The sequence below is a fragment of the Diabrotica undecimpunctata genome, chromosome 2 (assembly GCF_040954645.1).
Source record: "Diabrotica undecimpunctata isolate CICGRU chromosome 2, icDiaUnde3, whole genome shotgun sequence".
Classification (NCBI taxonomy): domain Eukaryota; kingdom Metazoa; phylum Arthropoda; class Insecta; order Coleoptera; family Chrysomelidae; genus Diabrotica; species Diabrotica undecimpunctata.
The window spans coordinates 174,073,643-174,097,154 of NC_092804.1; the positions used below are offsets into that span (position 1 = coordinate 174,073,643).

The 23,512-nt window shown below is 34.6% G+C and overlaps 2 protein-coding genes and 1 pseudogene across 4 annotated transcripts in view; all 3 read right to left on the minus strand.

Moving 5' to 3' along the window:
• Nca (neurocalcin homolog) overlaps positions 1-23,512 on the minus strand; it is a 371,118-nt gene that overhangs the window by 121,267 nt on the left and 226,339 nt on the right. The window lies entirely within an intron of this gene.
• LOC140435242 (neuronal calcium sensor 2) overlaps positions 1-23,512 on the minus strand; it is a 241,181-nt gene that overhangs the window by 53,269 nt on the left and 164,400 nt on the right. The window contains exon 3 of the mRNA XM_072524048.1: positions 4,769-4,912. Coding sequence (XP_072380149.1) covers positions 4,769-4,912 — 144 coding nt within the window. The remainder of the gene's footprint in view (positions 1-4,768; positions 4,913-23,512) is intronic.
• Positions 11,614-21,556, minus strand: LOC140433101 (ATP-dependent RNA helicase p62-like; annotated as a pseudogene).

Genomic DNA, 23,512 nt, shown 5'->3' on the forward strand with positions numbered 1-23,512 from the left:
AAATCTATTTTTTTTTAACAAAATACTTTATTATATATATATAAAATTGTATGTTTTGAAAAAAAAACAATAAACAAAATTTAAAGGATTAACAATTTATTATTATTATTTATAACATGTATTATAAATATATTTTTTTAAATTTGTACAGATATAGGAACTAATACGTAATAGGACGTATTTCCACCTCTTGCATCAATGCGATGACATATGCTTCTTATAAGTGTATTAATTTAGTTCTGGTCTATGATGCCCCATTCTTCAATCGCTGCTATTCTAAGGTCTTGGTAGCTGCCGGGACTGAATTTTTCTTTTGAACATATCCCATCCGTGCTCAATGGGATTGAGGTCAGGTGAGCAAGGTGGCCATTGTAATCTGACGATATCTTCTGTCTCTAAAAAATCTGTCACATGTCTCGTACGATGGGGAGGCGCATTGTCGTCCATAAAAATAAATTCTGGACCAACAGCTCATCGCCACAAGCGTACAACAGGCCTGAGAATGGTATCAATATAAATTTGTCCATTCATGTTACCATCAATAGGAATTAAAGGAGTTTTATTATTAAGCATGATGACGCCCCATAACATTATGGAGTCAACTTTATATGGGACTATTTGGACAGCTTGGTTAAGTCTATCCTGTCGATTTGGGTTCCTCCAAATCCTAATTCTGGTTTATCAGAATCAGGTTTATCAGGCTAATTTTGGTTTCATCAGAAAATAACACGTTTCCCCATCCGTTGCCATGCCATTGTAAATGTTCATTGGCCCATTCCAGTCGAGTCCTTTTCTGCTCTAACATAAGCTTTGATCGTAAATTACAATATTTATTACAATATTATGAGCTTGCTGAAGCTCTCTTCTAATAGCTGGGGCAGTCATAGAGGGGTTTTTCCAGCAGTTAACGTTAAAAAGCGTTCTTGGACATTGGTAGTAATTCTGGGTCTTCAGCTTTTTGGACGATCGCTAACAGAATTCGTCCCTCGATATTTTTTCACAATCCGAGACACATCACTCTGATTAACTCCAACCCGGACAGCAACATCGACTTGTGTGTGGCCTTCCTCAATCATAGTAACGAAGCTAGCTCTTTTAAACACAGATATCACTTGTCTATTCATATTGTTCACTACAAAGTGAATAAAACGCAAACCAATTTTTACAAATGAATACTGAGAATCTTTGCGACGATTAAGAAACAAAAAACAAGCAATAAAATACATTATTTTAGTAGACAAAAAAAATCAGTGCAAAAAATTTAAAATGAGAAACGTTCAGTGGCGTTACAGATAATATGCAAAACATTTTTGAGTGTGTGTAGTAATTAGACCAGTGGACACATATGAATGTGAAAAGAGGACCCTTTTAACCACTGATGAAAATCAATCAAGAATTTTGAGCGCAAAATATTGAGAAAGATATTTGGACCCTCCTATTGTAGCAAGAAGAATAAAAATAAACTATGAGCTGGATGAATTAATGCAGAGCGCAGATATCGTAAAATTTGTAAAGTCACAAAGACTAAACTGGCTTGACCACTTAGAAAGAATGCCAGATAGTCGAGCTGTAAAAGTAATCCAGAGATGGAAACCTCAAGGAACGAGGACAAAAGAAAGACTCGTAAAAGTTTTTCAATTTTTCAAGACAATAGTTCATTCGAATTCATAGTAAAGTCAAAAGTAGTTCATAGTCAAATTGTCGCAAACAAAAAAGGATTGGGGACCTGTAATATCATGTTTTACACGAATCACTAGTTAATACGTTCAACGGTACGGTTATCTTCACTATTGATACTGCTGTTCTAAACAGCTCAACAAAGTTATAGTCGTACCATTATCTCTAATTATTTAGCCGGGATATACCTCATCTTATTATATACTCAGCTTATTTTTAAAATTCTCCTTTCAAGTTCACATCTCAAACGATTTCATCCTGTTGCTAATACCACACGTAACACGTAACAAGTATTCATACTTTGAGTTGCAGTGTGGGATCAATGCTACAAAGTAGTTTTCTCATATTATTAAATGTAGAACGGACTTGATTAATTTCAATTGATGTATATTTTAGTCGTTCCTGAACTACCTCTTCTAAGTACAAGGTAAAAAGCAGCGGATAAAATAAGCACAACTGCCTTAATCCTCTTTGTATCTTTATTTCATCTGAGAGTCCATTAGCAATCTTTACAGAAGCAACTTGATTAAAATACAGATCCGATATTATTCCAATGTTTTACACGTCCAGATTTTTACCTCGAAGTAGCTGTAGCTCACCAACTTTTGTTATCTGGGTGCAAACTTAAATGAACAGTGGGACCAATCGACGGAAATTAAGATAAGAATCGAGAAGGCAATATCAGCCTTCGTCAAAATGAAAAAAATCTTTAACAGCCACGATTTAAAATTGGAAATAAAAGTTCGTTTACTAAAATGCTACGTATTCTCCGTTCTTTTATATGGCGTGGAGTCATGGACCTTAACTGAAGCATCACTGAAGAGACTCGAAGCATTTGAGATGTGGTGCTATAGACGCATGTTGAGGATTTCTTGGATAGACAGATTTACCAACGAAGAAGTACTACATAGAATGGGTAAAGAGCGCGAACTAGTCATAACCATAAAACGTCGCAAACTAGAATAACTGGGCCGTATAATGCGCAATGAACAACGATACAACCTACTTCGGACCATACTTCAAGGTAAAGTGCATGGGAAAAGAGGTCTAGGACGAAGAAGAATATCCTGGCTGCATAACCTGCGAAAATGGTTTAACTTAACCACTACCGGACTTTTCAGGGCAGCAGTCAACAAAGTCAGAATAGCCATGTTAGTGTCCAACATCCGTAATGGATAGGCACCATAAGAAGAAAGCTGTAGAAGGTGGTTATGTCAAACTTTGTCATATGCCATGTTATAATTAAGGAAACAGACATATATAGAGGCTGGTTAACATCCATACATCTTTGTGTCACTATATTAAGTACAAACAAGGCTTCCCAATGTATTTATTGTGTCAATTTCTTACATAATTATTGAAAAATCTCGTTTATAATTAACTTTACTACATGAAATAAGATAAACAAAAATGGAGAGTATTAAATTTTATACAATTTTGATCTGTTTCATTTTTTTGGACGTTAAAGTCGTAGTTTCATTTGAGTTTATAGCTTGCTGCTGATGAGGTCACTGTCTCGGGTTCGTTTGGCTTAGGACCTTAAATGTTGGTGGTATCACAAAAAATTAAAGAGATCAAAATTGTATAAAATATAATTCTTTCCATTTTATGTCGTAAAGTTAATATCAAACGATATAATTCAATAATTATACTTCCCTCCCCCTTCCACCATTTTCTCCCATAAAATATCGACCGCACGAAAAAATTTGCAAAGAATAAATTGTAGGAAATCGCAATTACAACAATTTAAGTCGATACCATTTTTATCGAAAAGTTTAAAAGGGCTGAGATATCGAACAAAACCAATTCCTATATAACCAATCTCCGCAAGGTCTTAAGGCATGTTTACACGTAACTGGCGCCAGTCGCACTGGTACGATGGTGCTAGCACTTTAGTGGCATCATGTAAACACTTTTTTATGTCAGTTCAGCGCTTTCTGCCAGCTCGGTCTCAAATAGAGAACTAGTCTATTTTGCATGCCAGTGGCCCTCGTCCGCGTCCCCTTTAACCCCTCGCTAGCTATTGTGGACATGTGTAAACACATCGTTCCAGTCGATGGCGTATATTTTTGCAAAAGTAACACGACACTGACAATTCAACAAACGACTGACATCACCAAGTAGGAACTGGCGTGCAAGTAACACTGGCGCCAGCTACTGGATACGTGTAAACATGCCTGTCCAGCGCTTTCCTAGTCAAGCACTGTTATGCCAGTGAGACTGGTACCGGTTACTGGATACGTGTAAACCTGGCTTTACGCTCGCGCCTTTACCGCATTCGTACGACTTAATAGCAAAAAAATTAAGGAGATTACAATTGTATAAAATATAATTCTCTTCATTTTTCAATCTCCTCAATTTCCTCTTCAACTTAAAAGTAAACGAGGTAATTCGATAATTATGCTTTTATATTAAATTATGTTTTTATGGGATTAAGTCACAATTATTGGTTGTGATTGTGATGAAAATCACATTTTTACTTAACTAATATTTGACATTTCGATTTCCACTCCGGATCAAAAAACGTTTTTTGTACCAATTATGTAAAAATGTGTAAAACCAAAGATTTTGTTATTGGTTATGTACAATCATACACAATATCGAAACAATATAATAAAAAAAGTTTCGTAAAATTAATAATAAAAAAGGTTCCCATATGTGGCCAACTTACGTCCACACGCTGTATATACTTAGATGTTATTTTTTCGATGACGAACAAAATGTAATAATATCGGAGTTCCTATTGATTGAGACATCCAAAATTTCTGTAAGGAGTAAAAATCACCAAAATAAAGTAAGTGGTAAAGTAAAGAGAGATGGAAACCAAACGTAATATACATTAAACAGTGAACAGATGGATTTAAAAAATACAAAAAACACGAAAAGGAAGAAAATGAGCAAATGTATCAAGAAGTTAGTAAGGTTTAATAATTTATGATGTTTAACCTTAAGGATCTTTTGTTCATAAACATTTTTGTGTTTTGTGTAGTATGGGTTGAGTAAATGCATTGTATAGTTGCTTCATTGTCTTTAGCATTATTATAACAGCACATTAATTAAAATTTATTTTAATTATATTTAAAGAACTTACTTTAAAATCTATATATCCATTTTTGTCCATATCAAAAGTCCTAAATACGTGGTCGCAGAATTCCTCTGCGTTACCTGATGGGAAGAACATCTTGTACATGTCTACGAATTTGGCGGGTGTGAGTCGGCCATTTGGACAGTCTTGCTGCAAAAAAAGAGGAAAATCAATAAAGTTTGTCAGCAGTAATGGTACAATTGCTTAATAATAAAAAAATAAAACGGAAGTACAAAAACGTCTTTTTTCGTAATAGGTATATTTAAATAAAGCAACACTCAACTGTTGGCTAGACAGTGGAATATTGATTGCCGAGTCTGTATTGATAACTCAAAACAGTCGAAAATTGATATAGTAGACTACCATATCATCTTGTATATAATATCCTGACAAATGACACTTCAAACATCGTGCAATTTCCTATCTATTATCTATTACAGCTTTACCCAAAGTTTTTTGGTCGAAGAGCACTATTAAGGTCAGAAATTCTGTAGGGAGCACTTACCATATTGCATCTGAAACACCTATATAGGTGCCACAGAGAACGAGAGATATTAGTTGGGGAGGGAGGGATATTAATCAACATTTTGTATTCACATTCAATTTTTCTTTTTAATCGCAAACATATATATATACAAGGATTTCCACAGTTTTCACTGTATTCCTTCACTCAACTGTTTTCTCCAATTTTTCCTGTTTAGCCAGTCCCCTTCCTGTAGGTTTCTTCTACTCATTGCTTCGTCCACCTCATCTCTGAAAGATCTTCGGGGTCTGCCTCTCTTTCTTCTTCCTATCGGGCTCCACTCTGTTATTCTATTTATCCACCGATTTTGGTCTGCTCTTGTGACATGTCCGTACCATGTTAATCTCTTCTGTTCGATGTAGTCTATTATGTCGGAGTTCATTCCCATTCTCCTCTTAATCTCCATGTTATTTATTCTGTCTCTTCTTGTTACTCTGCAGCTTCTCCTTAGGAATTCCATCTCTGTTGCTCTTATTTTGTTTTTGGTTTTCTTATTTATTGTCCAATTTTCACACCCATAAGTGAGGATACTTCTTGTCATGGTATTATATATTTTTTTCTTTGTTTTCATGCTGATGTTCTTATCCCATAGTACCGGGTTCAATTTTCGTATGCAGTCTCTTGTTTGTCCTAGTCTATTTTTTATCTCTTCCTCCGTTGTTCCTTTGTTTGATATTATGAAACCTAAATACTTATACTTGTCTGTTCCTTTGATTTGTTTACCTTCGTCTATTTCCAGCTGTTTTATTTCTGTATTCTCCGTTGTTAGGTATTCAGTTTTCTTTAGGTTTATTTCCATCCCATTCTTTGTATATTCCTGCTCCAGTTTTCTCATCATAAAACTGAGGTCATCCTCGTCTTGTGCGATCACTATTTGGTCGTCGGCAAAAAAACATAAGAAGTTTAATTACATATAACGAAAAACAAAAATAAAATGAACACACAGGTCATATTTCTAAAATCTTAAAAAACGCAATGTCTTCATTTTAATCTGAAGAATGAGGCTGCCTTGATTTGCACAGGTTAGTAATATCCGGTTGAATTTGGAATAACTGCAAGCGAATGTTACGTTCCGCATTCAGTCGAGATCTATATTTTGTTTTAGCAGCCACATAGACAGAGAATGCTGCTTTACGTAAGTATGTTGTTTAAGAAGAATAATTTTCGCTTTATCTGACAAAATTTTAAATTCGTCTGTGAGTTGACACCAAAAATCTACTAACGATTTACTTTCAAAATGTTTTTTATCGCAGAATACGTCGTCAAATCTATCAAGCATTCATACTGCTGAGATGTTAAGGAAGCTGGTTTTTTTACCATTGCAAGGTATGGATCTGCAACCTAGAAGTTTTCTTTAATTTTGTCGTGGAATTCCTCAGGAAAATAAATTTTATGGAAGTTTTCAAGTAAATTTAGCAGATGAGTGTGGAACTCGTTAAAGACAGCTTCAGATATGTCCGATTTCAGTTCTCCAAATTCTGTGCTTAGTGGAAAGCTATCCAGATTTTTATTTTTCACCGATTCTGCCCAAAAAATTAATTTCTTTCTATACGCTTGTATTTTATCATTGGCGTTAAAGACAGTTATTGTCTTTCCCTGCAGTGAGAAACTAACTTCATTTACCTTGTTAAAAATATCTGTTAAATATGCCAATTTAACTAACCAATGCTCGTTACACAATCGATCACCCAAGGCAAAATTGCTGTCAATTAGGAAGGTTTTAACTTTCATTTCAAAGAGCCTAGCTAAACATTTGCCGCGAGAAAGCCACTTTACTTCCTTATGAAGAAGTTAAGACGAATGTATACTGCTCATGTCATCGCACATCACTCTAAACAGCCTTGTATTCAGTGGTCGTGATTTGATAAAATTAATTATCTTCACGGTTTCGTCCAAGACTACTTTTAAGAACGGCAGCATTTTTTTCACAGCGAGGCTATGGCGGTGGAGGATACAGTGGCTACTACTGCATTCCTTAGCTTTCTCTTTTATTCTTGAAATAACGCCTGACGTTCTTCCAGTCGTCGCCTTCGCGCCGTCTGTGAACACATCGATGCAGTTATCTCAGGGAATGCTTCTTTGTGAAAAAGCCTTCTATTAACTTGAAAATTTCGGCTCCAGTTGTGTTAGTTGTCAATGGTTTGAAAAAAAGTAGATCCTTTTGAAAAGACTCCAAGTGCTGGTACCGCACAAATGCTATTAAAATTGCCAACCCAGCTGCATCTGTTGACTCATCTATCTGTAGTGAAAACTTGGTAGATTTTATTCGTGCACAATGCACAATACAAGAATAAAACATGACTAATCACGTCCGATTTAAGTACACTTTGTTTGGCTTAGTAAGGAGAGGACGGTCTTAAACTAGTTCAGAAGTGTCGCCTGACCGTGAAACGTCGCCGGTAGAATATTAGGAACGCATGTCACACCAGTATTTTAATTTTGAAACTCTTATCTATTTTTTTTCTAATGTTTAACGGTTTATTATCGCCATTTATAGCAAAACTTTTTTTTTCTAATGTTTAACCGTTTATTATCGCCATATAGCAGAGCACCGGTAGATGCTTCGCGGAGAGAGCACAGTTTGGGAAACGCTGATCTATTACGCTCCTTTGATTTTAAAATTTTCTAATAAACTTTTCCTGCACTTGTAAAAAAACGTATATAAATATAAGCTCGAAATATCAATGAAAACACGATGTAATAAACAATACCCGTCCGAACTTTAGTATGTGATAATTGAATTACCGGAATATTAGTATCCACAAAGTTTAAAATCACATAAATACCAATAACTGTACTTATCAAGCGTGTAACATATTGAGTTATAATTAAAATAGCGATGAATATGCAAATAAATCTGAATTACAAATTAGGTTAATTCGTGGGGATGTGACAGTCAAACTAGCTAGCGTGTCCGCGGTTTATGCTAGAGATTAACTGTCCGGATAGGGCGGTGATATAAATAAAATATCATTATCTCAAATTTAATGAAAAAATAATACTACACGACTACAAAAACCAAAACTAAAATAGGCGTTGTTATATTAGAATAATATGAATATTTTATATGCACTGAAATTTGTCTATTAGTAAATCGAAATATATTTAAACTGACAAAATATAAAATACTAATACTATAAAATATTACTTAAACAATGGAAAGACATTCCACAAATATTTAATTCGTTTTGAAATATTTTATTGATTTTGTTCATTTCGAAAAAATTGTGACATTGCAGCGTTTGGATTCAATTCGATATTTCGTTAACTCAGAATAATTATACTGTGGTATGTGCAGCGATAGTTCGTGGAGAATTAAAATGAACCACGAGCTGGATGAACTAATGCAGAGCGCAGATATTGTCAGATTTGTAAAATCACAAAGACCAAACTGGCTTGGTCACCTAGAAAGAATGCCAGATAATCGAGCTGTAAAAGTAGTCCAGAGATGGAAGCCCCAAGGAAACAGAACAAGAGGAAGGCCCCATAAAAGATGGATAGACGACGTAGAGAGGGATCTTAAAACCATGAACATCAGGCAGTGGCGAAGGAAAGTATCCGACAGGGCAGAATGGAAGAACATTGTTAAGCAGGCCAAGACTCACAAAGGGTTGTAGCGCCATTAGAAGAAGAAGAAGAAGATGTGCAGCAAACTAAGTTTTGAGAAAAATGAAAAACAAAAAATGCTTCACGATAACGGAGATAAAGGTACACCTAGTTTTGTATAGATTTAAAGTTTGTTAGTACAGATGTATTTATTTACATTTAGAAGACAACAAATATGAAAAACAATGTTTTTCTCGAAATTTTTGTAAAAAAACATAACATTTTGTAAAAACTATGTAATTTTATTTTATTATTTAATATAGAATATATATATAAAAGAACTGTGAAATTTGGTATAATACCTTTATAGAAAAAGATAAAAAACATGTTTATAGAGGTATGTTTACGTGGTATACACACCATACATTATTACACACTATTGTTTTTGGGTAGTATAGATCCAAAGTAAGCCTTATCCACTTTATGTTTTGTAGGCACTTGTAGTTTTAGTAGGCCGAAAATCGCGGAAGGATAGCTTCTTCCAGTCACCATGTCCTAGACTCGCTTTATATCCCATTTCAAATATCGATTGCGCAAATTTTAATGTGTATATGGTATAATCTTGAGTAAATGGTGGTACCTTGAGTAAATGGTATAATCTTGTAGTTATATTGCAGAGCATACGATTTGAAGTTCTTAAAATCGTTTTCTTTCAACTGCAATATCTTGTAAGGATTTCTAGAACTCACCTTTAACAGCAACCGTAAAAAATATTCTGACTTTTTTAAAACTCTTTCTATGCAGCTGTGAACTGCATCTATCTCTTGATTACACGAATGACCTAGAGTTGAAAACTTCATTATTATGGATTCGATGTTTGAATTATTTTTTTGGAAAGAACGCAATCGCTGCAGATATAAGGGAATTTTTGTTTTGTGGTACACAACTATCACTCCACAATACTAAGGTTTTCATATTGGGATGATCTCTAAAAACATCTTCTAGAATTTTGATCAATGCACTTGCTATATCATTTCCACTTCTACCCATAAAAGCTTCACTCCACAAGGCACAGTATACTTGTTTCGTTTTGGATAATATTGCAGTTAAATTGTAAACATTTAACTTGCTTTTATAATAAAAGTTACTTACTTCAGCATGAGGACAGCTCAAGACATTTTGTAAATCAAACACCAAAAAATTATTGTTTCTCTAAAGTTTCTCTATCTTTTGGTTTTCTTCACGAGCCGCATTCTTTGCTTGTATATGCTGATCATATACTGTTGATTGTTCAGCCTCCAATAAAATACCTTCCTATGTTTTAGTTTGATCTCTTCACATAGATCACAACGATCTTTTTTAGGTACATGAAAATAAATATTGCAGTCATTGCAAACTAGTTGCCGATAAAAAGACTCTTTTACTGGTTGTGTATTGGATTCATTACAAAGTTCGGAGTAAAGATTATACATTTTTTTAATACTCAAAGATGACTCTAGTACAGTCGTTGTGTATTAGCTCTACAGTAATGAGATTCTACTGCAGGGAATGTATGTGTCTCTTAACAAAATTGACATCTTCTTCGCTGTTTTCGTTTCAATTCAAATCAGCATGAACTGCCACGGCAATATATGAAATTCATTAAAATGAGAATGGCGCCATGTATCGAAAATTGGTCGTACTTAGAAACCTTCGTGGCCTTATACACAACAACTTTGTTAAAGATTATAGCATGATCACATGCACAGTTTTCGATTCTATAAAGGACATACAGACAAACATTCATTTATATAATAGATATGTACTGCTTATATTTTATGTTTAGTCAATAGAATCAAGAAACAACAATGGACGACGGAAGAAACATTAAACCTTATGAAACAGAGAAGACAATGCAAGGTCAAAGCAGAAGAATACAGAAGAAAACAAGAAGAAATAAAAGAAAAAATACGAGTGGCTAAATAAAAATGGATGGCGGATAGATGGACAGAACTGGAACCATTAGAAAAGAAGCGTGACATCTTCAATATGCATAAGAACGCTCGTAAGTTTGATGGGCTGTATTATAAGAAATCCACTAATATTTTACTAGACGATACAGAATAAGCTAGCATTGATTAACGAGAAATTCTTGAAACATGGAATAACTATTATATATAACTAAACTGTTTTGAGATGACAGACCTGAAATTTTAAAATTTCTATAATGAATTCTATATGGAAACATCTAAAAAAATCGTGATTTTTTCGTTTTGAGTGAAAAATCTAAAGGTAATGGTAATTTAATCGCAGTACTATCAATTTGCTGTTAAATTAAAAGTAAAAAATAATAAAGAAGAAGAATAAAAAACTTCCAAAACTCGAAAGATAATTAATTTGAACAGAAGAATAACGGTATAATAATTATATATAGCCATAGTCATTTAATTTTGAGGTTTACACCTAACCGCTTTAGACTTAGATCGATCGATAGTTACTACAAAAATAAAAATAAAAACAAATCAATAATCAATTACTTATTTAAAACATTAAGTTCTCTGCCCCACTAAAGAAAATTTAAAGGACGATATCACATCACGTATTAGGTAGCACGAATAAAAGCGACCACTTAACGATTTACTAAATTATTTTGTTTTAATAAGGCCAAAGAAATAAATATTATATTTAACATATTATGATGTTTAGGCAGAATCAGAACGATGAGTTCTAATGATTCTGTGAATATAATCTTCTGAGGAGTGAAGATAATCGTAATTTACGACATATTTTACACCCTCAACATCTAACCCCCTGCTACATCAGTAGCTACCAAAATACTAGATTTTCCAGTTTTAAATTCCCTTAGGACCCAGTCGCGTTCCTGCTCCATGCATAGACCAACCAACGCTTCTTATTGATCTTGTTATTCCTTCAACTTTCTTCTTGGTCTCTACGAAAATTATAATTTTCGAGCCAGAGTCAGCATTGCTGTTGATCTCTTGCAAGAGACTTCCCAACTTCCTTTCCTTCGCAAGAGACTTCCCAACTTCCTTTCCTTCTCATGCTTATGGTAGACATCAATGAACTGTATAATATTGTTATTGGCAGATAAGTTCTTTGAACCTATGTTGATGTAAACGGGGTTCTTCATGAAGTCAGAGGCCAATTTCCTAACCTCTTTGGGCCATGTAGCAGACCACATAACCGTTTGTCTGTCGGGTCTGACCTAACTGAGAATCTTGCAAATTTGTAGTTCGAATCCCATATCTAACATTCTGTCAGATTCGTCAAGATCTAAATATGTGCATCTCTCTAGGTTGGTAGATCCTTTTTCGAGAAAATCTATGAGACGACCGGGTGTCGCGATACAGATCTCAATACCCCTTTGTAAGTCGCGAGCTTGGGTCCCTTTTGGAGCACCTCCAAAGATACAAGAGTTACGGATGTTAGTAGACCCAACAATATCATTGGAAACCTCCTGAATCTGTTGAGCCAGTTCTCTAGTAGGAGCAAAAACCAATACAATTATTGGATCTTCCAATATACTCAATATATAACTCTGTCACTGATTTATTAGCCTAATAAGCTCTTAAGATTTTCCTAAAAATACAACGGAATTAGACTCAAATGAGAAGATCTCGAGGATACCCAATTTGATTTTAGAAATGCTATGGGAGCTAGGAAGGCAGTTTTTGCGCCGATTATCCTATTAAAAAAGTGCCGTGATCAAAGAAAAGATGTATTTGCATGCCTCGTTGACTTCGAAAAGGCATTCGATAAAGTACAGCATGTATAATTAATGCAGATGCTAAAAGATATAGGAATAGATGACAAAGATATTGGTGTCATTAAAAATCTGTATTGAAATCAAAATTGGAGCCAATTACATCGACGAAATCTCCACAAAACGAAGAGTCAACATAAGGTGATATTGTGTCCCCAACATTGTTCAATGTTTACTCGGACTAGTTATCTAAAAAGACACTTAAGAGACAACCATATGGAATCAAAATCAATGGGGAACTACTTAATGTAATTAGATACGCGGACGCGTCAGAAAATATTGAAGGTCTCCAAATTCTGCTTGATCATATTCACAAAGTAGAAGAGGAAATGGGCATTAAAATAAACTCAAACAAAACCAAATTTTTAGTCTAGAACAACTAGACCGAGACATAGAAATAAAACGAATAGCAATTACTAAAACTACGTTTATGAAAATGAAGACATTTCTTTGCAATAATCATCTTAGTTTAGAATTAAGACAAAGAATGGTTAAGTGCTTTATTTGGTCTGTACTTTTGTATGGATCAGAAGCGTAGACACTAAAAGTATCATGTATGAACAGAATTAAAGCATTGGAAATGTGGATTGATAGAAGGATGCTGAAGATATCCTGGCCAGCAAGAAATTCCTAATTCTTCATCCGATAAACTTGCCATCTTTTGAACATATTTGTCGCCGAAGAATGATGCATTCCGGATGTGTACGAACAGACGAAACGATTAGTTCTGTGACGGGACGGTGCCGGTTCGGCGCAGGAACTGTGACGTGACTGATGTGTTTGAATCGACCTTTATCGCAATCATAGGGGTACCGCTTTGAGACAGATAGAAAAGATGATATAGAAATTGGAGGATCATCGGAAATATCAATTCATGAAGTCATGATATCAATTGCTTTCCGTATAGTTTTAATTTACATGTGCGTGCTTTATTCTTAACGTCCGGCGTCCGTACCCAAATTCGAGCCTATGCAACTCCACTGCATATGCGTTCACGGATTACAAATATTTCTTGAAATTAAACTCATTCTTTTGAATAGATTTGCATATATTGAACATTTATTAAATAATTCCTCACTCGTACATTTGGCCTAGTCGCATACTGTCAGTAATGCAGTAAATTTTAAATACGTGCAGCTATTGAGGCTGCTTCTAATCAAAGGGGACTGACGACAGAGACATGTGGGTCAAGTGGTTTGCATTCCTATTAGTATAAAATAGTACGGAGTACTTGCGTATATCGACAAGTGAAAGTACTTTTGAGTAATAAGAAATATTTATGGCGTCGTTAAAATGGTATATGTACAGACAAGGCCAATTTAATGATTTGATAATAAATGCTCCAGATTTTAAACCATAATGGGCATAAAGATGGCATATTCGGAACGTAGGTATGATTTTTTTCAAAATAGAAAACAGCGTAATCAATGATCCACTTTATAAAAGTAGACGTTTTAAATACTCAAACTTATATTTTTAGTATTAAAATTAAAACAATTTACGAATTTTAGCCATAGCAATTATAGAATGGTGGCATTTTGCGATATTCTAATAAATTCTTCACTAATAAAGTAATCCGTTTCTTTCTTTCCTTCATCACTACAGCAAAAAGTCAAAGTTCTACGTAGAAAGCTAACGAATGGGAAATGCGAAATTTATGTTCCAAAACCGCAAAGTGATCGCCAATCATCAGCAGTATTACTTTTCCAAAGTTGCTGTCACGTTTCTCTCTTAATGGCCTTGCCTAACCATATACAGAATATTATCAAAGTTGTTTTTTGACATCCTTGTAAAATTTTTAAACAACACACAAGTTATTCGGTTCAATCTTTTACGTTTTTTAACTTTCTTTAAGACGAAATTTGCAATACTAAATCCTCCTAGCAAAATAGTGTCACTTTTATCCATCGTGAATAGACTGAAAGGCACTATATGTGGACGGAAAAGACATGCGCCTATTGTAGCAAATTGTGTTAACTAAACAGGGTAGATCACGGCATTTTACATGGCATTGACCCCTAAATAAATAAAGTTCGTTTTGCAGTAAATTTTAGTACTACACGTCGTTTTCCGATTTCCGAATAAATACCATCTTCTTCTTCACGTGCCATCTCCTCTAAGAAGGTTGGCAAACTTCATGGCAATTCGCACTTTCGACACCGCTGCTCTAAAGAGGTCAGTAGAAGTGCAGTTTAACCAAGCTCTCAAATTATTCAACCAGGAGATGCGTCTTCTTCCGCGACTCCTTCTACCCTGTATTCTTCCTTGCATTATTAATTGCAACAAGTTATAACGCTCGCCCCTCAAGACATGTCCCAGATATTGCAGTTTTCTGACTTTAATTGTATTTAAAACCTCTTTATCTTTTCCCATTCTTCTCAACACCTCAACATTTGTGACTCTATCCACCCAACTTATTCTTAATATCCTTCTGTAGGCCCATAACTCGAAGGCTTCCAATCTGTCCGAAACATCTTTCTTTAAAGTCCAAGCCTCCAACCTATAAAATAATACGGAGAACACGTAGCATCTCAGAAGTCTTATCTGTAAAGAAATTGAAATGTCCCTGCTGCAGAGTATTTTTTTCAGTTTGTTGAAAGAATTTTTTGCCTGTCCTATTCTTGTCTTAAGGTCGTGACATATTATCGTGCACGTTGCGTTTCCAGCACATAGCGTTTAGTTTCCGAAAAATGTAATTTAAATTGTTTTAAATATGAATAGCGCACACTGTCCGGGACATAGGTCGTAACCGGTTGGTAAGGATAATGTGCATTAGATGTCCGTCGTTTGTCGTCCGTCTCCCCTTGTTGTTTATTTAGGAACTTGTTTGATTTTGATATAGAGTATTTAAAAAAATAATTTTCGAGGCTATTTTGTCATTTATGCATGTGTCTTTATTGCTTTGTGACAATTAATCACGGAAGTGATAAACAAGTAGGACTTTTGTAAGGAAGTGATACCTCTTCTTTTTAAAAATACTTTTTGGTTTGATATGTATGGCTTCGTTAAATGTAGTATTTTGTTTTTTAACTGAAGGTGAAATTAAATTTGAAACATATTTAAACTGAATCATATTCATTCTAAAATAATTGTTAAACCTATTAATTATTATTAAATTCCTATTAAAAACAGCCTGGAAAATCATTTTTTTTAAATACTCTGTATCAAAATCAAACAAAGACCTAAATAAACAACAAGGGGAAAACGACGGGTATCTAATCCTTACAAACCGGTTACGACTCGTTACGCAGCCGTCGGCATCAGTAAAATATTGTGTTCGAATATACTGAACAAGTGTCTGAAACGCAATGTTCCGGACAGTGTGCGTTGTTCATATTTAAAACCATTTAAATTATATTTTTCGGAAACGATATGAGCTGGAAACGCAACGTGCACAATAATATGCCACGACCTTAAATCTCTTCTGTGTACTCATTATTTTCGTTAATTATTGTACCCAGATATTTATATTTTTCAACTTTTTTAATTTGTTCTCCATGTATTGTCATGTTTTCTTGGCGCTGTTGGGCTTTTGTAATTACCATAAATTGTGTCTTTTTTGTGTTTAGGGACAGTCCGTTTTCTTCACTGACTTCTACCACTCTGTCAACCATTTGTTGTAAATCCTCAAGACATTCCGCTAATAAAATAGTGTCGTCGGCAAACCGTATATTATTGATTGGTCGGCCATTTACTTTTATTCCCATAGTTAGTTCTTCTAGTGCTTCCTGGATTATTTCCTCTGAATACAAATTAAACAAAGTAGGAGACAGGACACAGCCATGCCTGACGCCCCTCTCAATCTGTATTTCATTTGAAAAGACGTTGTTCTCTTTACCACAGCGATCTGATTGTATTATAAATATCATACATACCCTAAATTTCGCTAAAAGGGGGCGACATTATACCACGCTTAAGTTCGAGAGCACATTTTTAAGCACTAAAATTAATCAATAAATTAGTAAAGACATTAATGTTAAGTACTTTTGCTTTGATTTCGCTTGATGTCTACAAAAGAAACATCTCAGTTTAAATTTTTTTTTTTTCATTATTAAATCTCATTTTTAAGTCCAGTCATCACAGATTTAACCCATAAAAATCATACGAACAAGCTAAATTTTGCCGAGATTATCAATTTTGGAACCCCTAAAAAGATGCAAAAAAGTTTACCACCTTAACCCCGGGCTTCCTCTAAAACCCCCCTCGTAGGAAGGTAACAATGCAAAAAAATCGATTTACTGAGACTCTGTATGCTTTAGAAACTTTTTTTTTTAATAACAACTGTAGCTGAGATGAATTGAAAAAAAATGGTTATTAGGACTATTTCTGTAGAATCAACTGTTCTCTCAGAAACAACGCTTAAAGCGATCGGCGATTTGGAATGTCAGTTGCGCACGTTAAATTAATGTTAAATAAAATATTCGATGGTAAAATTCGATATTTTCCGATCAAAGTGTCCTATCGACAAAAATTAAAATGCGTCTTAAAGGTGAAGAGTACAGTTTTCGAATACATTTTTTTTATTTTGCCGCAAATGAAGTCAGGTTCTATTAATTTTCAATAAATCAATAAATAAAATTTTACATTTTTGACATTTTTTATGATTCTCGTGAGATGATTAAAATTTATCACTTTCATTGACCAGTCGTATTAAAATTTCCATTTTTAGAGTCCAATTTTCAAAACCTACAGCATGAAATTTCAATTTTGAATTGTGGCAAAAAATATGAGACATTTGAAGTATAAATAAAAAACGCAGAATTTAAACTTTTACAATATAAAAGATCGCGCGTCATGGCAAATGACTCCTAGAAGACGGTTTTTTGGTGTAATTTGCAGCAAAAGTTGGCTACTTTGGAAAAACGCACTAGTGTAATTAAAAAAGAGCAGTTTTAAATGTTTTAGATCGATTGTAATGTGAAGGTTTAAATTCAACGTTTTTTAAGCATATTTCAAAGGCCTCACATTTGTTGCCAAAACTCAAAACTAAAATTTCATGTTATAAGTTTTAAAGAGTCGGCTCTAGTAATCAAAACTCCATAGTGGCCGGTCAATCAAAGGGATAAATTGTATTGATCTCATGAGAATCATAAAAAATGGCAAACATCGCACCACGTTTATTTATTTAACACCTTTATAAAAACTGAGTTTATTTAGGACAAAATACAAAAATTACATAGAAAAGGTGCACTCTTTACCTTTAAAACGCACCTTGATTTTTGTCGATAAGACATTTGGATCAAAAGATATCGAATTTTTACTGTCCAGCTGATACAAATTTTATTGAATATTGATTTTGCAGACGTAACTGACATTCAAAAGCGCCGATCGCTTCAAGCATTGTTTCTGAGAGAATGGTTCATTCTACACAAAAAAATGCTAATAAACATTTTTGTTCAAAATTATCTGAGCTACATTTTTCGACATTTTTCCGTTTTCCCCCTCTACGAGGGGGCTTTTAGACAAAATCCCAGTGGTAAAAGCGTCCTTAAATTGACATTCTCGGTAAAATTCAGCTTGTTCGTATAATTTTTAGAGATTCAGTGGCATTTTCGTCTCTGACGACTGGAGTATAAGTTCTTTAAAATTCCCTAGACATCGAGATTTTTACAGAAACAACTGATAAAAGCTTGGCACGGCATATCTTTTTATGCCCATATAAAATATTAATGATATATAAAGGTCTATCTGTGTCCCATTTTGTCGGTTATCGTACTTTTCTTTTACGTGAGAGGATACTGCAGATAAACACCGATCATAAAGACTGAATATCAAAGTGATAACCCATCTGCTTTCTATTCTCCATTTAGGTTTAGGGTTGAGGGTATCTGTACACAGCGCCGATATAGATATTTTATATCGAGTTATTTATACGCATCGATCTAAATGCTGCGTAGCGTTTTGAGTCGTAAATGTTGGTGATGTTTATCCCTGTATATATTTCGAGTGCTTTTTCCATTAACGGAAACGAAATTATTTTTAAAATTTTTTTAAGTGAAAATTTGCATGGACATGCTTAAGAAAAATATATTTTTTGATATTGAGAAAACCTTGCTGTCAGCATAAAATCGGTAAATAATGTTATGTAAATTGTATACATTTGGTTTCTAATCGCATAACTTAGTTATAATTTAATTTCATGATTTTTCAAATTTTATTTATACGCTTCTCTCGATCCAAAGAACAGCACTATCAAATTTGAGGCAATGCGCCTTTTTCTTTTCCCCATATTTGTATTCCTTTTTTTTTCTTGGAGAAAAAGTTCTAGTCTGAATATTTAGTACATAGTACCTTATCCTTGTTGTAACAATGAGGGCCAAGAGGTCTTCTTTTCCTTGTCTTTTTTAGTAAAGGTGCGGTTATAACCGCGTCGATTATTACTGTGCCGAGCTTTCGACATCCTCTCTGACGCCTACTTCAGGGCTTCCGGGTTCTGTCTCGTAAGCCCCCAGACACTCCCTAGTTTATATATTATTCTGGCTTAATCCACTGATACTTTTTAAACTCTTTTTCTTTTCTTAGCAGGACGTAGCTAAACCTTCTAAAGTATCTTCTGATCCACAAAATCTTAATTTTGTATCTCAAGGTCTTGATAGTCCATTTGGATATTTATGGTTTTTTCTTCTCCTTTTCCTCCTTCATTCTTCACGCGAAGAAAAAACTATGATCCTACATAAAATGACTTAAGGTCAGTGGCCCAAATTCAGACATGTTTAGGCTTTCACGTTCCATGTTATTTTTTGGAATGAATACTTATTGAGTAACATTGATCAGTTTTTATTTTTTCGAATTAATAACTATTTCTCACATCTGTATAAATTACTAACTAAAATCATAACCAACCGTCTAACACATAAGCTCGATTTCTATCAACCTATCGAGCAGGCTGGATTCAGAAAACATTTTAGTACCATAGACCACTTGCACACCGTAAGAACACTGATAGAAAAATGCACCGAGTATAATGTTCCAATTCATATGGCGTTCGTCGATTTCCATAAAGCATTCGATTCCATCGAATTATGGGCAGTGCTTGAATCTCTAGAAAATGCACGTATAGATTCAAGATACACTAACATAATTAAAAACATATATGAAAATGCCACCATGCAGATAAAGCTGGACGAAAGCACAAAAACTAATCCCATAAGACTACAACGAGGAGTAAGACAAGGAGACACCATCTCTCCCAAACTATTTACCCTTGCTCTAGAAGACATTTTTAAGAAACTAGAATGGAACAATAAGGGTATCAACGTCGACGGATCATACTTAAACCACTTGCGATTCGCAGATGACATAGTTTTAATAGCCGATAATATCCAAGAACTAAATGATATGTTACAACAATTAAATGCAGTTTCAGGAGCGGTAGGCTTAAAAATGAACTACAGCAAAACAAAAATACTGAGCCGAGACCAGACAAATATAACAATACAAAATCATACCATAGAAAATGTTGAACATTATGTATATCTAGGTCATGTTATCAAACTAGAAAAACCAAATCAAGATGCTGAAATTAAAAGAAGAACACAACTGGCATGGGGCGCTTTCGGCAAATTAGCATATATCTTGAAAAACACCTCCATTCCTGTAAACTTAAAGAAAAAGGTGTATAACACATGCATACTACCAGTTTGTACTTACGGCTTGGAGACAGTAGCCCTTACCAAAAAATCTGCTAAAAAATTAGAAACAACGCAAAGGGCAATGGAACGAATCATGCTTGGAATATCACTAAGAGACAAGATTAGAAACACCGAGATAAGACGTAGAACAAAGATTAGGGATATTGTGGAAGAAATTGCAAAAATGAAATGGCGCTGGGCAGGTCACGTAGCCCGATATAATGACAACAGGTGGACACGGAGAATTCTAGAATGGAGACCAAGGACGACAACAAGAAGCACGGGAAGACCTCAAAAAAGATGGGTAGATGACATAAGAACAGTGGCAGGCAAACAGTGGATTAGATTGGCGCAAGATAGAGAAAGATGGAAGCAATTGGGAGAGATCTACATTCAGGAGTGGATGGAAAATGGTTGACAAAGAAGAAGAATAACTATTTCTAAGAGAACCTGACAAATTATTAATCATAAAACTTCGACAAGTTAATTATATTTTTATATTTTATATTTCGGTGCTTACCGAAGAAACCTTAATTCGACACTTTCTTGAGGTTATTTTTTTCGTAGGTTCAGGCCAGAACAATGAGTTTTTAAACGGGGATGGTATAACCACTCCTGGCAGAACACGAGAATGTTTATTACTTCTGCAAGTCTTCATATCTTCATCTTTATTGACTAATTCCTCTCTTAGTCGATTCTCTTCAATAACAGTTGATTTTTCTGGTGTCAATTGTAAGGTTACTAATATTTTTTCAGTATTATTTTTCTCTTCTTTGGCCGATTTCTCTTTTATTTGCTCGTCTTCAATGATATTATTTTGTGTTTCTGGAGTCAACTGAACGTTCCCTAATATTTCTTTACTAGTATTTTTATTATTGACTGATTCCTTTGGTATTTTCAAAGGCTTTCAATGATATCAATTTTTCTGGGGCCAATGAAATAATTTCTAATACATTAATTTTCTTTCCTATAACATTAGTTTTTGTTGTTTCTTCGAATATTTCTTCCGTGCCTGTTTCGTCAATGCTTTTCATTTCTTCAATAATTGTTAATTCTTTTTCAGCATATGCGCTAAGGCCAAGAAGTTCTGCTTCGGTTTCAGTATCTTTAACTGTGTCTTGTATGTCCAAAATTACTCCTTGTAACGTATCATCAGCTTTAAATTCCACTTTATTTTCCCATCCAACTTCTAGAATTAGGTCTTCTTGAACATCGATTATAATGTTGGCGGTTTTCTCAATATTTTGGGATAATCCAGATTTCTGATATAGTTTGTACCAAACTTCATACAAACTCTTATCTTTAATTTCACCTGTCCACTCTGCACCCATCAGTCCATAACATTTAGTCAAACAATCTGGCTGAATGAACGATTCCAGATATTGCAAATAACTCACTCTTTCAGGATCCGGTCCGGCTATACTTGTGTTAAGCTCATTGTCTTCAGCGAGAAGTTTATGATAATCAATATTATCAGCATTAAATGGACAAAGACCATGTACTTTAAAAGATTTTTTGAAAATATCTTCCACATTTGTTATTGTTGAAACTTTTGAATGAAATACAAACCGAACAACTTTAAAATCGCATAAAAATAATTCGCATACAAAGAGACCTTACTGTATAAATAGATACCTTTCTAATGGTAAGAGAAAATAAAAAAAAATCGCATTTTCCGAATTAAATTGTTAATGATTAAAAAACCGCGAAGAATTTATTGCAAAAATCGTACAAATTTATAAACACTTTATGTATATATCCGTACATTCTCGTTTAGATTGTAATATGAACATCGTGTTTACGTTGAGGTTCGCTTTTGTCTAGTTATTCACTGATTTACACAAAACCGTCAAATTAGCATGATTTATCTTTTATAGAGGTAATCATCTCTAGACCTGTCCATTAAAACTTCACATAAAAAAGTATTTTGGAGTTCGCCAACGGCTTAGTCATCTGGACGTCATTATGGTAGGATTGATGATTTTTAATTAAAAGTTGGGAGCCATCAAAGCCCTGCGTTTCCTTTGAACTCCCTTGCTAAATATTTGGCTACCCATATTGTATACGGCGGTTAAACAACATATCAATCAAAAATTGACAGTACAAAAATAAACCTTCTTTTTACAATCAATATGTGTCCAGCAGTGCAGAAATTAAACTCAGATTAATTTTAATATCCCAACAGAGTGCGTCAGTTTATTCCACATTGCTTATGATATACATTTTAATTTTAGTTTTTCTTTTTATACTTACCACAAGTTAAACATAAGGTGGTATGAAGCAAAAATGAAACCAAAAATTGGACATAGCCATGTTCAGTGGGCTGTCAGCGACATACTTGTTGATAGGCAAACAAAAAATGAAGTTACTAGAACCATTGATAGAATAAAAGTTTAAGCCATTTGATCCCACGACATTTTTTTTTCAATAATACATTTTTTGAATGCCCTTCTTGAACCTGTGTCAAATAGCAAAAATTCATTATTATTTGACATAAAAAATGAATTTCATACGAGTAGGTACAATGGCACCACAATCAATGACCAATCGGATCCACAACAAGAGATAAAAACCCGAATACAAATGGCAAGACAAGGTTTTGTGAAATTCAGACCGCTCCTAAATCAAAACCTAAATTTCGAAATACGCTACAGAATGGTCAAGTGCTACATATGGTCCATCTTGCTTTATGGCATGGAAACGTGGACTTTAAAAAAAACATCTATCAACAAATGAAATCGTAGGCTTCCACGGCCAGAGTCAGAATTATAGTTTATTCGTCTTCCGGGTTTGGACCGTGTCATTTGTGAGTGACCCAAAAGTGGGTTCATCTCGACGTTTCGCTACAATTGTATGTAGCTTCTTCAGGAGAACAGAAAAGAAAAAGAAAACAAAAAGACAAGAAGATGGGTAGTTAGCAACGGTAACTCAGTTACTCAACGCAACCAGAGGCGAATACTAACTACCAAGATGGGCATTTGGTCACAGTAACTCAACTACTTAACGCAGCCAGAGGTGAAAACCAAATGCCAGGACAGGGATTCACGTCCAACAGCTCAGAACACTAACGCATCGAGAGGCGGGGAGTGAATCCGACGATTACTCCGCTACCACTCTATTTATAGTCGCAGTGATCTGTCGTGTCGGGACGTATCGGCACACTCCGTGGCGCGAACGTCAAGAAGCGTGCGCTGGCCAATCATGTGGCTGCATCGTGGTAGAGGGACCGGACGGCGGCTCTAGACTGAGATTCCAGATGGGAGACAAGTAGTATCCTTCCTCTCGAT